This window comes from Xenopus laevis, chromosome 3L (genome assembly GCF_017654675.1).
Source record: "Xenopus laevis strain J_2021 chromosome 3L, Xenopus_laevis_v10.1, whole genome shotgun sequence".
NCBI lineage: Eukaryota > Metazoa > Chordata > Amphibia > Anura > Pipidae > Xenopus > Xenopus laevis.
The window spans coordinates 66,862,184-66,885,519 of NC_054375.1; the positions used below are offsets into that span (position 1 = coordinate 66,862,184).

General features: G+C 36.5%; 1 protein-coding gene across 1 annotated transcript in view; it reads left to right on the plus strand.

The window, feature by feature from the left end:
- LOC108710258 (tryptophan 5-hydroxylase 2) overlaps positions 1 to 23,336 on the plus strand; it is a 110,177-nt gene that overhangs the window by 21,540 nt on the left and 65,301 nt on the right. Inside the window, exons 3-7 of the mRNA XM_041586353.1 lie at positions 5,331 to 5,514; positions 6,238 to 6,338; positions 15,206 to 15,273; positions 15,358 to 15,554; positions 20,932 to 21,067. Of these exons, the coding sequence (XP_041442287.1) occupies positions 5,331 to 5,514; positions 6,238 to 6,338; positions 15,206 to 15,273; positions 15,358 to 15,554; positions 20,932 to 21,067 (686 nt within the window). The remainder of the gene's footprint in view (positions 1 to 5,330; positions 5,515 to 6,237; positions 6,339 to 15,205; positions 15,274 to 15,357; positions 15,555 to 20,931; positions 21,068 to 23,336) is intronic.

A 23,336-nucleotide genomic window follows, 5' to 3' on the forward strand; every position in this document is an offset into this window, starting at 1 on the left:
TGTTTTTTTTTTTCAATATTAATTTGCATTGCCTTTATTCTCATGGACCTTTAGTTAAGAGACATGTATGGGAAGTAGGATTAAAGGAATTGTTCAGTATAAAACTAAAAACTGGATAAATTGATAGACGGTGCAAAATAAAAAAAAAATAATACAGTTAGTTAGTCAAAAATGTAATGTATAAAGGCTGGCGTGACTGAATGTCTAACTTTATAGCCATAACTCTACTTCCTGCTTTTCAGCTCTCTTGGTTTCCACTGATTGGTTACCAAGCAGTAGCCAATCAGTGACTTGAAGGGGGGGGGGCACATGACAGTCATATCTGTTGCTTTTGAATCTGAGCTGAATTCTGAGGATCAATTGCAAACTCACTGAATAGTTATGTCCCATGTTGCCCCCCTTAAATTCGCTGACTGACTTAGATTTAGAGATCTGAAAAGCAGGAAGTAGTGTTCTAGCTATTATGTTAGACATCCAGTCACTCCAGCATTTATACTTTACATTTTTGACTAACTAACTATATTAGAAACATTTTTTATTTACACAGTTTTTATTTTCATACTGAACTGTTCCTTTAATGATAAAACAGCAAAGACTTCAATCTTGAATGGGACTTGAATGTGGGCTTGAATTCAACCTTAATTTAATTTAACTCTTAATTTAACCCACAATTAATTTGCTGTTGATAAACTACCTTATAAGTTTATATATATATATATATATATATATATATATATATATATATATATACACTATGAAATTATGCTTATTGCTCAATGAAATAATAGTGAATCTTCAGGAAATTAAAATTTTCATACAATACAATGACTGTATTCCCATTCCCTCCTCCCTTTTGTTTCTTTTTTCCATGCTGATGAATTTGAGAGATTTTAATTAAAACTGAACAATATGTTCCTTTTCTAATTTTATGCTCTTAATTATAATAACTGATTACTGAAATAATAATACATTGAATCCACCCTCTTTTTGATAAAGTTTTTAAATCAGCTAATTCAATTAGTGATATTACAATGTATCTTTTGGAATTTTCATCTTTCCCACTTTGCTTGCTGTTTTACTATAAACGTTCTCTCTCGCTTATGAATTAATGACTGCATTAAATCCAACTGATTTTTTAGATTTATTACAGGATTGCACTAATATTAATTACTTGTAAATAGGGAAGCACCAAATCCAGGGTTCAGTTTGGGATTGGGCCAGGATTCTGTCTGTTTCAGCTTTATTTGTATTAGGCTAAATCCAACTGCTTGGCTGAACGGAATCAGAATTTTTAAAATCATGTGCCTTTTCATCACCTGAACAAAGAAATTGTGATTTCTGTTGCACTCTTCTTTTTAACACTTCCTTGTCCTAATTTGCATATTCCAATAAGTGATTTCTTCATGGAAGATTTGTTGTTTGACCAGGGTCGGACGGGGGGGCCCACTGGGGCTGCTGTCCCAGGGGCCCCCTCCAGCCACTCCGGCCCCTCCCACTGCTGCAAAGCCCCCTGCTCCTGCCAAAAGGCGCCCCAAGCCAGCCCCCATGCATATACCATTTTATTCTCTGTGACCAGGGCAGGAGAGGGAGGTCAAGGGAATGGTGACAAGAGAGGGCAGGCAGCGAGTCTGGACCAACAGAGACCAGAAGACCAGGGGCCCACCGGGTTTTTTCCTGGTGTCCCACCGGCCCGGTAGAGCTTTGCCACTGGAATAGTCTGGCTTTTTGCTAGGCTTCAAGTAATTCAGATACATCTAATACAATGTGACAAATAGATCCGTTCGATAGAGACAATACATCTAATACAATGTGAGGGATAGATCTTGCCTTGGTCAGTAGAAAAAATTTGACGAGCACTCCATTCACCCGTTCGATTAAAAGAAGTAAATATTTATTTCAGCATATTAAAAACATCCATTCCCTTGCCTTGACCTCAAAATAATATTTAGCAAAAGTTAAATCAATCAGTCTACAAAGAATGTTTTTAGACTACTGTCCCTGGGCAGGGATACAATCCTGGCTGGAATCACTCATATCAGTGGACAGATATGTACTGTACTTATTAGATCAAACTAGTCTCTTTAGTTAGATTAAAAATACTTGATGCACAATATTTTATACACTTCTGTGTTTAAATAAATTGCATTCCTTAGGTCAATATTCTTTACTGTATACATCAGTTCTACATATGGCAGTTTAAAACAAATAACTAGTGTGGGTTCTAGACAAAGAGTAGAACATACATACACATACATGGCTCTCCATTTAAAATGGAATAATGATTTTTTTAGCTCTGTATGGCACTACGGTACAGGTAATTTGATCCTTTGAATCTGTAAGGTACTGTAAGCGACCAGCAGATGGCAATGTTTTAGCAAATGTTGAAAATAAAATTAAAATATTCCATCTGTTCTCTGTTTGACAGAAAATAGCAAAATCTGTATAAACAGAAATCTTTGCCTTTTCCCATACTTCACATCTACATTCACTCACAACAAATACCCAGGACTGTTTTTAAAGCACTTTCTTTTATATGAAAGATCTCACATCTAACAGAACATGTTACAATCTGAAATATTTAGCACATATTTAATGTTTTTATTTACATTACATATGCATGCATTGCAGAAGAAATGCACATGCACACATGGCCTCTCTTCCTATGATACACTGGTGCTCTAGGAGTATAGGGGGACGGCACCCCCACTGGTACAAGCAACAGAAGACTCCAGCACATGAGAAAATTTGCAGAATGGGGATAACCCCTGCCTGTACTGTGTCCAACTGTGTTTACTTTGCATCATGCACTGAACCATTAATAGTTACATAACTACACAATAACATTCTGGAGTTATTAAAAAAGTATCATTAAAAGAATGGGAAATCTAATTATAACACCCCTGTGAGCGATGTGCCCTTGTTACGGTGAATTTGGATTAACTATTTTTCCTTTATGAAGAGTAGAAGTGAGCCAGCCCAGGACATGTCTTTATGGTATACATTGATGTGACTTTTTGGTTTTTGAACTAAAACACCAGTGCTCATTTTAACCTTGGTTTGCAAAAAAGTGAGCACAATTAGATAACAAGAAGGTTTGTGTATTGTCATTGCTAATTATAACTGGCATCGGCATGGGCACACATTGCAGCACCAGATGGCACCCATAATACCTTCAGCATGCTAACCAACAGTGCTCTGTGTTTAGCAAAGCAACATCTGGAAGAGCAAAGAATGGACATTAAAGGTTTCAGCAGTTTATATTCTTTGTATATTCTTCATATAATTATTTCCCATGTTAAAGGATCCTCACATTTTACACTATATTTTAGGGCTTGACTTTTAGGGGCCCAGTTATTAAACCTTGAGTTTTTTCTGGTCAAGGTTTTTTTGTGGAAAAATGTATCATACCCCAAAGCTGCTAAAAATCCGAATCCGGAAATCTCAAACCTGTAGACGTCTATGGCAGGTGTCCTTGAAGTTTTTTTTATCTTGACATCGTGATCTGCACTGGAAAATCTGAAAAAGTCTAGCTTTTCATCCGACAATTGGAAAAAGTCAAGTTTTTGCAGCGAAAATACAATAAAATTGAGTTTTTTGGAGCGTTGATCATATGATACGAATTGGCGCTTGATTTTGTTGCAACATTTTGCAGAAAACTGAGAACATTTTTTGATAAACCCGTGGAAGGGAGTTTGGTCAGCTTTGTTTTCATAAAAAATTTGATTAATTCAAGTTTTAGTAAATAAGGCATGTAAATAATAAATAATACATGGGATGTTTACTTTTACATACTGAAACAAAGCAACGTTAAAAAAACTATTTGTTTGTCCATTTCTGGTTTCTGGTTCTCACTCAAGAACCATGCAAGCAAGTAGATCTAGGGGCAGATTTATTGCATACTTAAAGGATTTTCAGCAGTTCAATATTTTCCCTATTTATAAAAGTGATGGAACATCATTCCATATATTAGGATGCTAGAGCTCAGCTCATGTATAAATCCCAATCCTCACGTAGGGTTGCAACCTGGCATGAATTTTTCAGCCTGGCTGGTAAATATAATGCTTGATGCCAATATTATTAATGGGGAAAAAAGATAAAGAATATAGGTAGGCCAGTTTTTATTTCCAAAAAAATGTGGCAACCTTATCCTTACTTCAAGATGCATATTGAATGCTTGTCTCTGTTAATCTAATCTAACCTATATACTATTATCAGCATTTAGTAATTTAGGGCATTATTAAATACAGGGCCAGCAGAATAACAACCTGGCACTGGGCCCCTGTGCAAAAATATCTTCAGAGGGACCCACCCGGCCCTAATTACTCAGTTCTCCACAGGACTACTTTTACCCGGAGTGCCACCCTGCATGGCCACTCTTGCACAGCCCCTCTTTCACCCACTCCCTGACTGTATCTGGGGAGGGGCATTTCTTTACTATATTCTTTCATTTGTTGACTATAGAGGAAGCAGACCCTGCATTCTGGGCCCCCCTGTCCCTCCCTGTGATGCCAGTGTACAGGACACTTGATAAAATATAGTTGAGAAAAAATGGCACACAGAGAGGCTTTATATGTTTTGTCCACCATGGTTTTTACGTGCACAAAATGCCAGAATTACCCCTATGAGAACCTTGTGAAATCCCCAGCATAGAAAATCATGAATTTGTGTTTTTTCTGGTGAGAATCACAGGAAAATCACCGGTGATATTTCATGCAATTGTTGTAGGTGGCAATGGAGGGTGATTTTCTTTACCATATAAATAGGCAAACTTTCAGTAGGCCCAAGTTAAAGATCTCACTGGTGGGTCCCCTTTAGCCACCCAATGAATTTGTGAAAGTACTATGTTCAAGTAGGTGAACTAGAATGTAAAAAGAATAAGTGTGATTCAGGCCTAACAGCCGTGGGAGCAGTTAAACCATAATTATAAAAAGGAAAACAAAGTAAGTGAAAAATGTAGTCTTTTATAAAGAACATAGTTGTACTTTACTAGAGAATTAACATGAAGGATCTACCATTTCAGGGGGATGCTACAATGAAGTTATAGCAGGCTGGATGGCAGGCTCCTTGTTTTGGTGGGCCCTGGGCAAATACCTCTTTTGCCCATTTATCAATATTGCCATGCTTATAGGCAACATTGGTTGTAGTTTGATCCATTGAAGCTAAAGATAGAAGAATAAATCCCATGTTATTTATGCATGCACTGCATAGCATTATGTGACATTTGCTCTTTCCTCTGGGACTACAGCTATAATAAATGCTGTAGATGTACTGTATGTTGTATCCATTAAACAGTAACAGTTGTATAACTGTGAAATGTTTTCAATCTTCAGGAAAAGTATGTGAGTATTATTCACATAGAATCACGTAAATCTAAGGTGAACAAGTCTGAGGTGGACATGTATGTGGAATTTGAATGTACCAAGAAAAAATGCCAAGAACTCCAACATCTGCTGAAACTTCAAAGCAGCATCATTTCCCTGAATCCAGCTGAGAAGATCTGGAGGGAAGATGAAGGCAAGTCTTTCTGGACCCCTTGTCTCTCACTGTGCAATAGCCTTCCTATTGAATAAAAAACTTGTGTTACCCCTAAATTATATATATTTAACTGCTTTTGCAGGAATAACATTTTTATCAATGTAGATATATATATATATTTTAATTATGATTTCACTATTTATTTTGCAGTGTTGCTGCAAACATTGTATTCCTACTTGTCTTAAAGGAGAAGGAAAGGTTAAAACTAAGTAAGCCTTATCAGAAAGGTCCATCTAAATATACCAGTAAACCCCCAAAGTAGTGCTGCTCTGAGTCCCCTGTCAAAAGAAACACTGCATTTCTTTCCTTCTATTGTGTACACATGGGCTTCTGTATCAGTCTTCCTGCCTTCAGCTTAAACCTCATTGCCCTGGGCAAGAGCATGCTCAGTTTGTTCCTCTTCCCCCCCCCTCTCTTCTTTACTGTAATCTGAGCCCAGAGCAGGGAGAGACTCAGGCAGGAAGTGATGTCACACCACGTTAATGCTGCAGCTCCTATCCTAAACAAACAGAGAGTTTCTAGAGCTTTTTACTCAGGTATGGTAAAACATTCTACAGAATAAATATAGCATTCTAGCTTGCACTATTGTGGCTAATCTATTGGCAATAAAATGCCTCCGTAGCTTTCCTTCTCCTTTAAGAACAACTTTTGAAATTCTTTATTGCAGTTTTATACAATGTTTTATATTGTTATTTCTAGTAGAGCTGGAAGGAGTGCTGTGGTTTCCCAGGAAGATATCTGAACTTGATAAATGCTCCAAGAGAGTCTTGATGTATGGATCAGAACTGGATGCTGACCATCCGGTAAGTAGCTAAGGAATCAGCTCTGAACTGAATTCAAGGTAACATTGAAGCAGAGAAATGTATATTTGGAAGTTGGGTGCCAACAATTTTTATTTCTTTGCTTATGGTTTCTTTTTTATTAAATGATTTATAAATGTTACATCTCAACATGCCATGTTTACACTGCAGACAGCTGAGAACATGGTCTTTCTGCTGGACATTCCAAATCTCAGACTCCAACCTTGCACCCAACCTTCTGGTTTCCATAGGGTCTTAATACCATGCATCTAAAGCTTCTGTCCCCATGGGGTATGCCCTGATGGTATTAAATCCATTTACTTATTTATGGAAGTCATGATCCTTCACCTATTATATTTACAGTATGCCTTTTCTAGTGTGAACCTGGACTCAGCACCAAGTAATTATAAAATGGCTCAATAGATTGGAATATAAATGTCTGTGTAAATTATACTTTATTTACACTGGATATACCCTGAATTAGGAATATTGCTAACTATCATTCAAACCAGTTTGTATAGTGAATTACCTTTCTACTATGTAGAATTTGTTCTTAAAATGGTAGTAGAGAAGAGTATGGAGACCTGCAAGCCTGAGATCATTAGAAGGTAGAGTAATGAAATCAAAATCTTTAGCTGCTTACCAGATAACATGCAAGATCCAAGGCAGATTGAATTTACTATTGGAGTAACTCCAATGACTTCTTTTTATGTTTTGTGTGATGGCTCAGAGTCAAGTTTTTTATAGTGCCCTGCACAGTAAGCTGAATGTACAGTACAAGGTCTGTTACTGAACTGCACAGCAGCGGAATGGATGCCCTTCTGGGCATTGTCCAGTTGGGCCAACCAGTCCCTTTTTACATTCAATTTGCTGTTAGTATATTTTGTTCTCAGTTTTCTGGCAATAGAAAACAAGTAATGATACAAGACATCTTGATGCATACTTCACAAATTTGCAGATAGTTTTCCTTGCCTTTCCAAGCCATAAAGTAAAATAATGATATCATAAAATAATGATTATGTGCCTGACTGATCTATTTCTTATTTTTCTCTACCTAAAACACAAACTGTTCACTCTCTTTCAATTTAACAATAAACATACTTGTAAACCAATTTATATAACAATGCATAAACCTTCTGCTCATGTAACATTTTCTTTGTTTGCTGCTCATCTTTCAGAAAGATAAAAGGGCACGTTTATAAATACAGTTGCTGTTTGGAAGTCGCCTCAGGAACATTTATTGTTTTAGCACAGGGACGGTAACTGGCAACACCGCAGATGTTCCTCAGCTACACTTTCCCCCATGCCTTGAACCAAGTCATTGTCCTAAATGAATTACCTGAACCACCGGATCTGCATGGCTTGTGCTCTTTCAGTAAAATACTATTAGTTACTTTATCTAACACTCAACACTAAGGCATCACTTTGAACCTTTTTAATATTAATATGCCCCACCTAACAACATAAATGACATTGTTAGACATCTGTATTTGCAATTTGTCCCTGAATAAAATATTAGAATACCAAGATGGCTCCCTTATTCTAGGCCAGGGATCCCCAACCTTTTGGACCGGTGAGCAACATTCAGAAGTAAAAGGAGTTGGGGAGCAACACTATCATGACATGAAAAATGTTCTTGGGGTGCCAAAGAAAGTGCTGTGATTGCCCATTTGGTAACCATATGTGGATTGTCAACCTACATTGAGGCTCTGTTTAGCAGTACACCTGGTATTTATACAACCAAAACTTGCCTCCAAGCCTGGAAATCAAAAATAAGCTCCTGCTTTGAGGCCAGTGGGAGCAACATCCAAGGGGTTGGAGAGCAACATGTTGCTCGTGAGCTACTGGTTGGAGACCACTGTTCTAGGCACTATTGAATACATTTCAGAAGGTGCTATGAAAGTACAGATCATAATCCTGAAATTTAATCCTAAAACAAAGTAAAACATATTCAGTATTAAAAACTATTTTGATTTTATTCTTATTTTAATGAAGCTGAAGATATTCTGTGGCATATCCAGTAGCAGGTTGTTTTCCAACATATGGTGCCAAATGCATCCCAAGATAATTGAGTGAATCAAGTCTATTAACCTCCCAACTCCACTGCTCAGAAGTGACACCAGGGATCAACTACTCCCTATTCTTTTGGGGGCCTCACTTTGTAAAATTAATTCTATAGGTGGGGATATGCCACTCAAACATATTTCTTTTCAGAGTATGAGTGCCTACCTCTTACAAGGAGTATCTGAGCATCCCCTTAGGCTTTATAAAAATGTTCCATTATTTATGCACATGAATTCAGAATGATTAATGGCGCGTTTGTGATGAATACAATGCCCCCCAGTACACACAGGAATCACATCCATGGATCCATGTTGAAGTTGGAAGGTGATTTTCAACATGTTTCTATTGTAACAAAATTGTATTATGCCACAACTTTGATTTTTTTATTGTAGATTCCAACTGCTGGTCAATCCTTCCAACTGTGATATGGTGGCAAGAAAATGTCAGAAGTAAAACAGAGAACTCTACTGATTTTGATTTGATCAGGAAAGATGTGAAAAAAAGTCAACTGAAGTTTCTCACTTCTTTCCTAAGTGGAATAACATCAGAAGAGTTCTCTGTTTTACTTCTGACATTTTCTCCCTACAGGAAGAATGAACCCACAGTTGGTGCTGTTGTTTCAGTTCAATGTATTTATTTTTGATAATAACTTGGAATCTGCAACAAAAAAATAATGTACATGGCAGAAGTGCTTAGAAGTGCACACATTTGTTTAACATTCCCTTTAAAGTAAGAGTTTGGCTAAGCAGTAGCACTAAGTATTCAGTCAAACTCAAATACTAAACAGGATTTGGTTACATCACAAATGGAATGTTTAAGAAAAATATAAATGATTATAAAATAAGAATATTTCCCTTTAAAAGGAAATAAATAGAAAATAAGATAGGACAAAGAGATAATTGTTTACAGACAACTGCCTCCCATCTTACAGGTTGTGAAGTGAAAGACGGTTTCAGAGAAATCACTAAATGCTGAATTAAATTGTGGCTATCGTGTCCCACTATCATTTCATATTACGTTTAGTGCAGAAACAGTTAAAGGTTTAATGTAGGTAGGTAAGTCTGAGCATCAGAGGAAAAAGCTGAAATGTAGTGTCATTTTCTCCTTTTGTTTCTTTGCTCTGAATTAGATCAGTATCGGCTCTGCTTAGTCCCAACGTCCCAGAGCCTTTGTATGCTAGAGGCATCTCTAACACATTGCAGAGCCCTATTTGAAACCCATAGGGGTTTGTGTGCAGCCTTATTGGAATTTAATTTCAGTCTCAAAGTGGCAATTTCCTTTGCAACTGGTAGTTGTGTTTGCTGCCTTGAACATCTGGAAAATAAAGGGGGCTAAAATTAAGATTGATATCTTCCATCTTTTGTCGAATAATGAGAACCTCATTTGTATTCGGGGTATAGCTAGATATGTATGCAGAACACTGACATTTTCAGCATTTGGTATTTATTGAAAGCATGTTTTATAGCTAATTTTAAGCTCCTCAATGTGTGCATTTTACAGCATTGTATAACTACACTGTATGTGTGCAATGTTCCCAAATAACAAACAAAGCTGACTTTTCTGGAATATGTTGTGATATTTCATACTTTATAATGTACTTAAATAACTTGACATCCTAATCCTAACAGGCACTAAAATGTAAAGGATGTGATGTAGCTATTTTTACTTAAAGTTCTTGCTCTCCATACACGCTGTATTGCAATATCTGACATTTTATACACTTTGTCATACCGCTAGACTCTGGCAACATCACTGTGCCCAAAGCAGTTAGGTACAGTGTCAGAGGAGAAGAAAGCGCTGCATCTCTATTTATCTCAAAATAAATGGATGTCATGACATTGTCTAATAGATTTGGTCTGTTTCACGTCAACTTTTTTTTTGTATCTGCTATCTGGGCACTGAGAGAGGCGGGGGGTTGCCAAACATCCGCTATAGTAGTGATGCCAGTCTGTGCCAATCCATCCAGCTGAATGGCAATTAGAACCTACTTCATTTTTTCCTGTCTGGTGATTTGCTTTTCAATCAAGGATTTGCTTTTCAATCAGATTGTGATGATAGATTGAGATTGTTCCCTTCAACTCCGCAGTAACTTTCCCTTAGGGTACATGTACAAAATGTTTTCCCCAAATATAAGAAAATGCATATTTTTTAGGTGTGAAGTCACAGAGATTTTAACAAATATTTCAAATATTTGTAGTTTATCTGGGCTTTGTCAAAATTTGTGTTTTTCTCTATGGAATATTGTGTATTATGCTTGTGTGAGGTACTCATAGTAATGCTGCAGTCCTGTTGTATATGTGACTTTTAGATGTACCATATCTTGTTTCTAAGATATATTACGGGTATGGAATATATTATCTGGAATGCGTGGAACCTGGGCTTTTCTGGATAATGTTTTTTTTCCCACAAACCGTTAGTATATTTATTTAGGAGTGCATTAACTCACTTTTGTAAAAACTGACTTTAAACCATTGTCCATTATCCCTGCTAGTATTCTTGCGATTAAATTATTTTTGTGTACTAAACTTCAAAGGGACAAATTTACCTTGCGATAAGTGACGTTATTTACACAAGTGTTAAATAACGGCATAATCTGCTATACATCTTAAAGGGGTGGTTCACCTTTAAGCTAACTTTTAGTATGTTATCGAATGGCTAATGCTAAGCAACTTTTCCATTGTCCTTCATTTTTGAATTTTTATAGTTTTTGAATTATTTGCCCTCTTCTTTCGATTCTTTTTAGCTTGCAAATGGGGTCACTGACCCCATCTAAAAACAAATACCCCTCTTTATATTCAGGCCCCCTCTTATTCATATGCCAGTCTCTTATTCAAATCAATGCATGGTTGCTAAGGTAAATTGGACCCCAGCAACCAGATTGATAAAATGACAAACTGGAGAGCTGTTGAATAAAAAGTTAAATTACTCACACATAATAAAAAAATTAAAACCAATTGCAAATTGTCTCAGAATAACAGTTTACAAATGTATTATGAAATATACTTATGAATTAATATCAGGAATTGATTATTGATATGTTATAATAATGAATTCACTAATACAATTATTTATTTATTTATATTTTGAAAAGTATTTTATAATTATTGAAAATTAATAGCCAGCTAGTACCGCATCAGATTCATACATTCAATTTATATCATACAGCACGATCTGACCCATCATTTGATTCCTTTATATTGTTAGAATATTACCCATCTTTACTTCTTTGCACCTAACTTGTATACACTTGGGGCAGATTTATCAAAGGTCGAAGTGAATTTTCAAAAAAAAAACTTTGAATTTCTAAGTAATTTTTGGGTACGTCGACCATTGAATAGGCCAAATTCGACTTCGATTCGAATTGAAAAACCTTCGAAAATTCGACCACTCCAAAATTGAAGTACTGTCTCTTTAAAAAAACTACGACTTTGACACTTCCCCACCTTAAACCTGCCGAATTGCTGTTTAGCCTATGGGGGGCCTCCTAGAACCTGAGGCTTTTGGGCAAGTTTTGAAAAGTCAAAGTTTCTTTTTAAAAATCCTTCGAATCGTTCGATTCGAATGGTTAAATCGTTTGATCATACGATTTTACTTCGATCGTACTTCGATTGAATATGGCTGGTTTCACTGGAAAAAATACTTCGACTATCGAAATACTCAAATTTAATGGTCGAATTTCGAAGTTTTTTTTACTTTGAAATTCAATCCGTGATAAATATGCCCCTGTTTGTATCTAGTAGATGTATGGAGTTAAGTGTTTAGTCGAGTGGGATCTCTCTATCATATGCATGTTTTTAATTTGTTTTTAACCTGTACAATATGGCATGGTGGTGAATAAATATTGCCTTTTATTTATTTTGGTTATGGCTATCTGTAATATTATTACAATTTTTGGCTGCATGGTTCGATGAGGTTAAGTCCCAATTCTGGCTATGAATTTTCAATATTGGTATGTTTTTGGATACTCCACTCCATGCAGCCTATTATAATTTATGGACAGACCTCGCTTTAGTCAACTTGGAATTTGTAACATTTTTTAAGTATAATTCTTCTCCAGTGCAATCACTCTCTGGGGGGTGATTAAAACAAAAGCAACAATTTTGTCTATAATTGGCGATAGTTCTGGTAATAATCATTAGTAAACATTGCAAGACAACTTACATAGCATGAGTGTGATAATAGGCGATAATATACAGTATATGTGCCCCAGAAAATCTGCAATGACAGTGCTCGCACTTTACTAAACTTGCTCTTAGGTTTTTTCAGGCACAGGTCATTATCACTGTCTATCACACCTTAGTAGATGGGAAGCTAAAATTACATGGGAGATTAAAAGAAACCCAATTGTTTTTCCACCAATATGGATTTTGCAGCTAAGTTACCATCAAGTACAAGACACTGTTATTATTGCAGAGAAAAAGGAAATCACTTTTAAGTTATTTGCTTAAGATAGACTAAAATAGCCTTCCCGTAATGTGGAGCTTTCTGGATAACATGTTTCCGGATCAGGGATCCCATACCTGTATTGAATACAGAAGTTGTAAAGAACTGTTTTAGCTTGGATTTTTATTTTATCTAAAATATTACATAAGCTACTGCTCCTTATATTTTATCTGTGTGAGCTCCAAAAGCATCACTTAGGACGGAGCTGTGGATGAAGACATGCTAATAGACTGCTAAATGTTCCTGTAGGCAGTTATGCATCTAGAACTGCAAGTTTCATAGTTCAAATATAAATGCAGATTCTGAGCTTTTACTGTATTTAATGTAAAGCAGAGGACTTTTTATGGTGCAAGTGAAATATGTGTTCCCATAATGCCTTAAATGGAAAATGTACCTCCCTTTTGGCATGAGCTCATCCAGTTATGTAGAAAAGGTACATGAACACTATCTGAACTTCCAGAGATAAATATTTAAATATCCCTTTCCAAGGTAAGTGAGTGAAAGCATCAGCTGGCAGGACCCAATGTTTAGCAAGTAGGGGACTTGGAAAACTGTGCTACAGAATGTGCTTCCCTCCTTTTGTCAGCACATCATTTAAATCCAGATCACTTGAAAATTCATGAATGCAGAGCTTCCATGACTGCGTTTACATGGAATTGCAATCGTTGTAGTCTTTCTTGCTGGATTTTCTAGACTTGTCCATGAATTTTAAAGTGATCTGGTAACTCTACTGTGCAGAATGCCACTTGCATTGTAAATTATCCATCGGCCCACCAACAGTACTTCACTTCATCAGTCTTAAAGACAGTACAGTAGTCTGAAACTGCAAAAGTACACAGCAGGCCACTGTATAAACACTTTTATTTTTCCCTTTGACTTTATATTCACTTTTAACTGAGGGTTACAAGCTAAATGAAAATAAAAAATAAACCTGATCAGCTGGCAGATTCAATTCAGTGAGAAAAAGATTTATCACGTGAAAAATTATGGACGAGATTCAATTTGAGATGCAATTCAATTCAGAAAGCTTTTTCTCATGGTTTATCGTGAAAAATCTATTGAAGTCTATGGGAAAAACTAGAACTGAATTAGGAGAAAAGTTTTTTTTGTACTCGAAATTAATCTTGTCCATGGCTTTTCAAGCAATAAACTTTTTCTCACTGAATAGAATCTGGCTTAATATCTTTTAAGGGGATTCCTAAAGAGGTTTTACATTTCTGCTAAATAGTACAGGAATGGGAACTGTTATTCATACACCTGTTATCCAGAAAGCTCTGAATCATGGAAAGGCTGTCTGCCACAGACTCCTCTATTTTATCCAAATAATCCAATTTTTTAAAAATGATTTTCATTTGTCTCAGCACTTGAAAATTTAGATATAATTAATCCTTTTTGGAAGCAACACCACCCTATTGGGTTTATTTAATGTTTACATGATTTTCTAGTAGATTTAAGATATGAAGATCCAAGATTCATTATCTGGAAACCCCCAGGTCTTGAGCATTCTGGATAACAGGTTCCATACCTGTAGGATAAACTGTATTCCTGTTGGGAAGTTTAATACTTTGATTAACATGACCCTGTGCTTAATTCAGAGCTGTCGACTTTTAGGCAGGGGGAGATTTTTCCTGCCTGTAAGTGATGTCAACGGGAGTGGTCACATGCATGAACACAACCTCTGTGCTGCACATGTGCACATCACTCTGCTGACATCATTGAAATATTCTGCACATTCGCACATTGGATTTTTTCCATTAAAACATTTAAAACCATGGAAAATCAGGGGAATGCTTAAAAGTGATAAGAGACCAGGGGTTGGAGCCCAAAGTTGGGTAACTCACAAAAAATAGGGGGATTGACAGCTCTGTTAAAGGAAAACTATACCCCCCGAACAATGTAGGTCTATATAAAAAGATATTGCATAAAACAGCTCATATGTAAAACCCTGCTTCATGTAAATAATCCATTTTCATAATAATATACTTTTCTAGTAGTATGTGCCATTGGGTAAAAAATAAGGGCTGCCCCCTGGGATCATAGGATTCACATAGCACACAAACAAACCAAACAAACTATACTTGTTAGGTCACATGAGCCAAATAACAGACAGAGTTATGTATTTTGCTTCCACGCTTCTTCCTGTTACAGTTAGAGTTGTAGTATTTCTGGTCAGGTGATCTCTGAGACAGCACAGAGACCATCACTAAATGGTGGCTCAAGGCAAGAGATGTAAAAGGGCAAGATTTAGATTGCAGTTTGAAAAGATTCATTAATATGCCACTTAATATGATATGATCTGTTGCTTAAATATTAATTTTGGGGTATAGTTTTCCTTTAATTTTGTTTTTGATTTTCAACTTTAGGGATTTAAGGACAATGTGTACAGACAAAGAAGAAAGTACTTTGTTGACGTGGCAATGAACTATAAATTGTAAGTACTTTTGCTCTACTGTTGCTGTGTGGTTTGTTTTCTGACAAACATAAACAAAAGTAATCTAACTGTATTTTAATTCAGTGGCCAACCCATACCTAGAGTGGAGTACACAGCAGAAGAGATAAAAACATGGGGCACTGTCTTTAGGGAACTTACCAAATTATACCCAACGCATGCCTGCAAAGAGTACTTGAAGAACCTCCCACTGTTAACCAAGTATTGTGGGTACAGAGAAGATAATGTTCCACAACTTGAGGATGTTGCTATATTTCTCAAAGGTATGAGTTTAATAAATGGCATACATTATAGTCATTGTTTAGTTTTACTTTATTTATTGCTTTTCTGCCTGTTGAAATAAAATGAAAATGTCACTAGTATAGGTACAAATCTCATATCATATAATGTTATAATTAATCACTATAAGTTAAGAATCTGCTGTGCATTTTGAGTTCATATCATTAACAATAAACCCATAACAGCTCATTGTTGCAGTGCCTTGAAACAGATTTTCAAACAACAGACCTGAATCAGAGAACTGGTGTTGAGTCTTCCACATTATGCTGCTGAAAGCCCGATGGAAATTTGCACTCGCTTGCTTCATATTTGTAATAGGGAGGCAACAGCTGTGGAACCTGCGTTTCATGGTTTAACAAGCATTACTGTGTACAGACTGAAGAGAACTGCGGGGAATCAAAGTTCAGTATTTTTCTGCTAGTTATACATTTCTGGTATACAAGAAAAAGGTCCCTGCAGGTTTCCAAATCATTTTTATTGCAAAGTGAGAAAAACATTCTCCTGTATAATGATCATTTATAACTTTTTAATCAAGGCAAAATCAAAGATTTAAAGTTTTATCACAAGCGCAGTACAGGTGCATGAGCGAAATTGTTCTCATATCTGGAGATGTGCTAATCTATGAATGATCATCAAACTGGCATTTTTCCCACCTGTTCATGGGAAAATTAATATAAATCAGAGCCCAGTACTTTGGCTTAATAGGTTTGTTACAAATCGGACCAGTACACACAGCAGTCAATTTCTACTCAACATGGGAATGTAAATGGCTACCTAAGTTGGGCATCTAGCTGGCACTAACATGAACCTCCCATCCAAGAAGGTACAGGAGAGAGTTACAAAGCATGGAGAATAGATGCCAAGTACTGCAATGGGTCATTACTGGGTAGGACCTTTGGGTGCTGGTATAGATGTTGGTTAGAGGGTCTTCAGGTTTGTGGGTACTATAGCAAATTTTACTCTTTTACACATTTTTTTAAACATTCTTTTCCTGCTCTGCCCCACTTCTAATGATGATATTTCTAGTTTACAGAAACAGCAACACTTCAACACTCACCTTTTCTGAAAAATTTACACCACTTTTTAAAACATCCAACTCCAAAATTGCAAAAGTACTCATAAGAGAAATGATAGGCTGGTTTGGGGGTGTTTAGTTTCTCCGTTATTTTTTGTCTCCCTACAACATTGTGCCATGCAGCTGGGAGATGTTGATGGAATTTATTCACCGATATAAACCACAATTATAATGTCTAAGCACCTCTGCTCCAGATCATGGCTGTAAGAAGAAGTAATTTCTGACCTCTTGTCTTGTAAAATAAGTAAATTAAGTAAACCATAAACTGCTCTTGCCAAATTGCCCTCCATTGCCTGGTATAGCAGTCTCCTAAAATTGCCTTTGCAGCGCTTTTCAATTTCTGGTGATTCAGAATTTTCTATCAACTGGTGCCTCACAAGCACATGCATTAGGGGTACTGCTTCCTGAACTCCTATTGCCCCGCAATTGCTTAGTGCCATTGCTTAGAAGACATTACTAATTTGCCCTCCATTGCATGGCATGCAGTCACCTGACAATGCCTTTAGGGGATTGTCTCTTAAATAAAAACATCAGGTTTGCATTTCCAAACGAGATGCAGTTTGTGGCAATGTGGCACCTCCTCCTGGGCTACGAATAACTGCAGGTGCCAGAGCACAAAAACTTGACCCATGTGCCATTCTCTCTTACAATAAAATTTACAAATGACTAAGAGCACAACTGCATATTCTTCTTTATTTCTTCTTTAAGTTCTGGATCTTTTAAAGATTTTTTTAGGTATAGAATTCATTATCTAATTTCCCAGTAAGCAAACCTAACATGGAGACCTTATGCATTAGTCAGGTCATGGAATCCATTAGGGTTGATCATGCCATCAAACAGGCCACTTCTGAGATGCCTACATGATAAATAAGGTGCCACCATCTATTAGGATGAGTGCTAAGCAATATATTGAACAAGTCTGTACTGATTTGCATAGCTGTGTCTTTCTTTAGTGCTTTTATTTTGTAAACCTCAGCATCCTGACATTTTCTCTGTGGTACAAACTAAGTTCCCAAAATCCATTATTAAGGACCAGGGGCAATCTTCATTACACACCATGTAATGTTTAATTCCACTGGTACGCTTGACATTGCTAACCACTTATTTCTAATACAATCTATTTTCCAACTTGCTATCTCCAGCAAGTTGAAAGTTGTACATTTTGTGATCCTTTTTCTAATTTGATTTTGCCTTGGTTGCCATCCAGAGTTCTTTCATGGGTCACGGTCAATTAAGCTACCAGTCAACAGAATGTTTGTCCTGTTAGTATCCTCTTTTGATCTTCTCTTACATTCAAACATCTTTCTTTTCCTTAGTTAAATTGCAAGATTCAGTTCTCACTTCACCCTTGTACTAATAAAACATAAGCTTAGGCTATTAGTCTCTTCAGCACTGTCTGCTCAAGCTATTTACTCTATGTTATTCTGCTTTGGACATTTCTCCTATACACCACATAATCACTAGATCCAGTGCCTCACATTTTAAACCCCCCCCCAGCATGTCCCTCCTGGCTCTAAACACCAGTTATAACTTGTCTTTAAATGAAAAAAACCTTTATACCAATTACATTCACAGGGTTTACATTTACTCTACAGAATTTTAGAATGTATACATTCCTATATATACTGCATTTGACTATAAGATTATTCTAAATGCTGCAGAAAGCAGGTTCAAGACTCTGACTTTGTAAAAACTTTCATCAAATTGTTGTTTCATTTGTTATGTACTATTGTATATTCTGTAGTGGGGGTACAGTGGGAAAGCATACAATATTATCCACACTATATGGCCAAAAGTTTACAACCTCTGAGTTACTTCATTTGTTTGTTCAGGGGCGAGCAGCCAAACACCACCTTTTGCTATTCCAAATTTTAACTGTAACGGTTGCTGCCATTGCATTATGGGCACAGTTGGCCATATGACAGACAAGTTTGGGGGATGCCATATTAACTGTAAAGTTGGTGAAACAGAGTTTAGAGAAAATATCTAAAATAGTGATTTTGAATATATTTGAGTCTGAGATATAACAAACAAAAAAATCTTGAAACAACCGTACGAATGAGAGCAGACACTCAATGAGACATCAAGAAAGAAGGACGGCACTCCGGTACATGGAATATACTTTTATTCCAGGTTCATACAAGGATCCAACGCCCTGCGCGTTTCGGGAATCACTCCTTTAATCATAATCACTGACTCAATGAGCAGTCCTCAAGGCAAGCTTGTAAAATTCAAGATTTACGAAAGTACCAAGAAACAGAGTTAGCCTTACGCTTTTTGTGTTCTCATAACACTTAATGATATGATCTATGAACATAGGGTTTAATTATAGGCTCTATACGCCAGTGAATAAGTGCTGTGAGAACACTAAATGCATAAGGCTACCTTTGTTCATGGTACAATAAATCTATGTGAATTGTATAACCCTACCTGGAGAACTCCTATTGGTATGGTTTCTGCCCCCCTAGCCGAAGACTCAGGGCAGTGCAACTAGACCTCCTCTTACATGTGGTGAGTTTTTTGGACAAATCTATTTTTTTTTCTGTAAAAAAATCTTGAAAACCTTCCAAGATTCAATAGAATCCAACCAGAAGTGATCCCGTAGAATTACAACAAATATTCAGTTGACTTTTTTTTTTTTATTCCAGCGATCAGAAACATGTTTCAGGAAAAACTCAAATGAGTTAATTATGATTGAACAAAGTCTAGAAAGTCGAGGAAAACAAAAGTTGATTGCAGTGTGAATATTGCAGTTTTCATTGATTTTAAACTGTAAAGGCTGTAACATTTTGACTTTTTTAAAAACCTCAGAAAATAAACAATTGCTTGAATGTTGCAGATAGGCCTCACTTTGACTTCTACAGGATCTCGGCTGCCATGGTTTTTCATTTGCAAAATTCAGCAAAGCAGGATACACCTTGAGCTGGAAGAAGAAAGATAATCCACATTTTCATATGATTCAAACTTTATTGAAAGCACATGGCTGCATCGTAGGGCATGGAAAGAGTAGACTTAATGGAGCTCATTTACCAGCAATGGGCAAATTTGCCCATGGGCAGTTACCTATAGCAACCAATCAGTGATTAGCTTTTTAAAGCCAGCTGCAAGTAGAATAATGAATGCAGCAATCTGATTAGTTGCCATGGGTTACTGCCATTGGGCAAATTTGTGTTGATAAATGACCCCCAATGCATTTCAGGGCAGTTGTCAAGCATTCCTCAGAAGCCTCTCAATATTTGAACCTTGATGTTTTTTAAACACAATTTTCTTAAACACAGCAACACAGCAGTCTTGAATATTAATAAACCACCCCCAAATTGTTGAATGTACAATAAAAGTACAAAATAAACCAAAACAATTTAAAAGTCACAAGTTGGGGTGTGAAAAACAATGAATCTCTCTGAAAGCCCCTGGTCAGTGTTCTGTTTTTGATCACTCTACAAATACAAATAATTCCAGGTAAATGTGAAGTTTCTGCGTTGCTTTTTAGATTTATCATTCATACAAGCACAGCTGAGCTGGTTTGTGGCCTTAGGACCTGTGATGGGTGAAACAGAACCAGTATGTGTGCCCAGAACATGGAGTGCCGATATTATTCGGCATTCAGGACACAATCCTTGGCGGTGGATTAGTACAGTGCATTGGCACAGCTATTAATTATACAGGCATATTAAATACTACTGCTCGAGCTTTTCATGCTTTGAAAATTATCATCAGTTAATTAATTTCAAAGCAGGGAACAGTCTCAGTTCACGGAAAATGATTTTGTGAAATATGTTTGATCCCAAAATAAGCTGCCCTTATTTCTGGCTCCCTTTCCTTCCTTGTACACAAGCCCCAAAGCCACACACGTACGTGTTGGTTTGTTCAGTCATTCCGTATTTTTGATTGTTTTATGTGGGAGGGGCAATACATATATACCTGTGTGTCACCTGTTGTTTGACTTTCTTTCTACGTTTATATGTATATAAATAATAGATATATGGAGATACATGCACACATATTCATGAATATACAGCTGTGAGGTTATATAGCAAAGGAAATATGGTACATAATAAAATCTGAGCTGCTTTGAGAAGAAAATGACCTGAGGCTTTTCAAGCACTGATGAATATAGAGGTATTATATTCATATATGCAGATACATGCATTGCAGGGGAACTTTATTTCATTCCTAATAGGATAATTTTTGTAAGTTAAATTCCCTACTTAGCATGAGTCATTATTCAAGCATCCTTTGACAAAATGTGTTTTTTTTTCTCCCTATAATTCTCTTTTCCCCTGTAGAAAGATCTGGCTTCATGGTGAGACCTGTTGCGGGCTATCTGTCACCTAGAGACTTTTTAGCAGGCTTAGCCTACCGGGTTTTCCATTGCACGCAGTACATTAGGCATGGATCAGATCCCCTCTACACACCTGAGCCGTAAGTATGCTGTGTTGTACTTTGTAGCAGGATGAAACCTGGCTGTGGAGATTAATATGCAACGGAGGATGCAACATTTAAATTATAGCACATTCAATTATGCTAAGGTTCCTCTGTGCACAATACGGCTAATGAACAACATCTGTCATTTTCTATCCAAGAAAATCAATAAAGGTTGGGTTCACTTGATTATAGGAGAATACATGCTTCAAATTCTTTTTCAAGATGCAATTATTTTCCTCTACAGAAGGCAGTGCCCGTACATTACTTTCCTGTCCTTGCTATTAGTATTTGCATCACAAAACCAATCCAGCAAGAAAGCACTCCAGAGCAAAGCTGCAATAATGTAGACTCCAGGCAAGCTTTTGTCTTGAATTAAGAGAATTATTGAATTAACTGTATTTAGGAAGCCAGTTGTCAGGCCATGATAAAAATGACTAGAGGGGGAATTCAACAAATGTATTCCAAATTACAACAGGAGCTCTCAAAAATATCATTTTTATGCATAACTGGAATGTAAATGAGTGTTAGCGTGGGTGCAAAAGAGTAATGAGGCTGCTTAGTAATTAATTATTCCATGAGAGGCCCAAAAGGGGCACCAACAAAAAACATTAACAGTCCTGCTCTTTTGTAATGAAACCAACTGTACAGCAGCTGGGAACCAATAAAGGAATAAGAACAAATAATACAAGAAAGGAAGACAAAACAGAATCACCTAGTTTATATGATCTTCTACACAATACAATGGAGAGTGGCATTTACCAATGTGTATTAGTATTAGTAATAGACCTTTTGGACTGTAAAGGATCAGTGATGCCATAAAACATTTAGGTATCTGTTCATTTAAAACCTAATCATATCCCATTTTATATGAGGTTTTTGTGCCATGAATGACATTTGACCCCTTGTTATATTCCACAGTATGTATATATATATATAAACATGAGCCCTATAGCCCCATTTCATGGCTATCCCCATGGCAACACAACAGCTTATTTATATAAAATGTATTAGTGTTTCTGAAGTAAACACACACAAGGCATGCCTCTGCAGGGTAACAGTACATTGTATTTCCATACACACATGGTACTGCTCCTATACAGTAAGTATAGACTTTATTAGAGTCATTAATCAGTTATATCGCTATGCCTGCAATGCAAATGGTTATTTAAAAGTTTGCATTCAAATGTTTGCCCAGGGTTTTGCATCTTACATATCTAAATATAAGTATGGGACCTGTTATACAAAATGCGGGACCTGGGGTTTTCCGGGAAAGAGATCTTTCTGTAGTTTGGATCTCCATACCATAAGTCTACAAAAAATCATTTAAACATTAATAAACATAAACCCAGTTGGATTGTTTTGCCCCAATAAGGATTATTTATATCTTAGCTGGGATCAGGTATTATTAGGTATTATTACAGAGTAAAAGGAAACTATTTTTAAAGATTAATTATTTGATAAAAATGGAGTCCAAGTGGCTATTTGTGATTAAATCAATGAATATATCGTGCACACTTCTCTCCTCTTTACAGAGCCTTACATATATCTTGTTACAATTTCATATGGATATATGAGTCTGCTGCTACTATTTCTCTGTGGTGTTGAAAGCCACCAGCCCTATGTAGTAGCTTGATACTGTATGTGACCATTATAAAGAAAAATGATGCCTTAGACAGGAATTTTACTGATATTTGGAAGAAGCCAGGATTGTCTGATGTTAATTTTATTCCTTATGGCACCACCAATTCACCATGTCTTTTTTTTTCTCTATTTTATTGTCACTATACAAGGAACTCCAGCTGCACTATTGCAGCTTTATGTTCAGGGTGCTTTAGAGTAACAGCATCCCTATAGTTGCTAGAAACACCCAGCAGACAAACTAAAATGAAACAGTACATTTTAACAATGGAATTACAGTGGCATAAGTATATAAAAGACAAACTGGTTGGGGGGAGGAGTGCAGTACAGATATTCAACTCAGTATCTAATTGTAAAACTAATCATGCACCTCAAACTAGGGTTTGGGTTGGCCATAAAAAAATTATTTTGTGTGGGGCCAAGAAAATTAGCAGTGCCGCTGTAAAATTAAGCATGATTACTCAAAATCAAGGGATTTTGGTTTAAAACAAACTATTAGTATTTGCAATAAATGAGATCTGTAATCATACTGAAACAAGGACACATGGGTAAGGAACATGAGGACGCGGTAGAAATATTTGCCCCTCTCTGAGTGCATCTAAAGCTGGCTGATTAGAGAAAAAGAAAA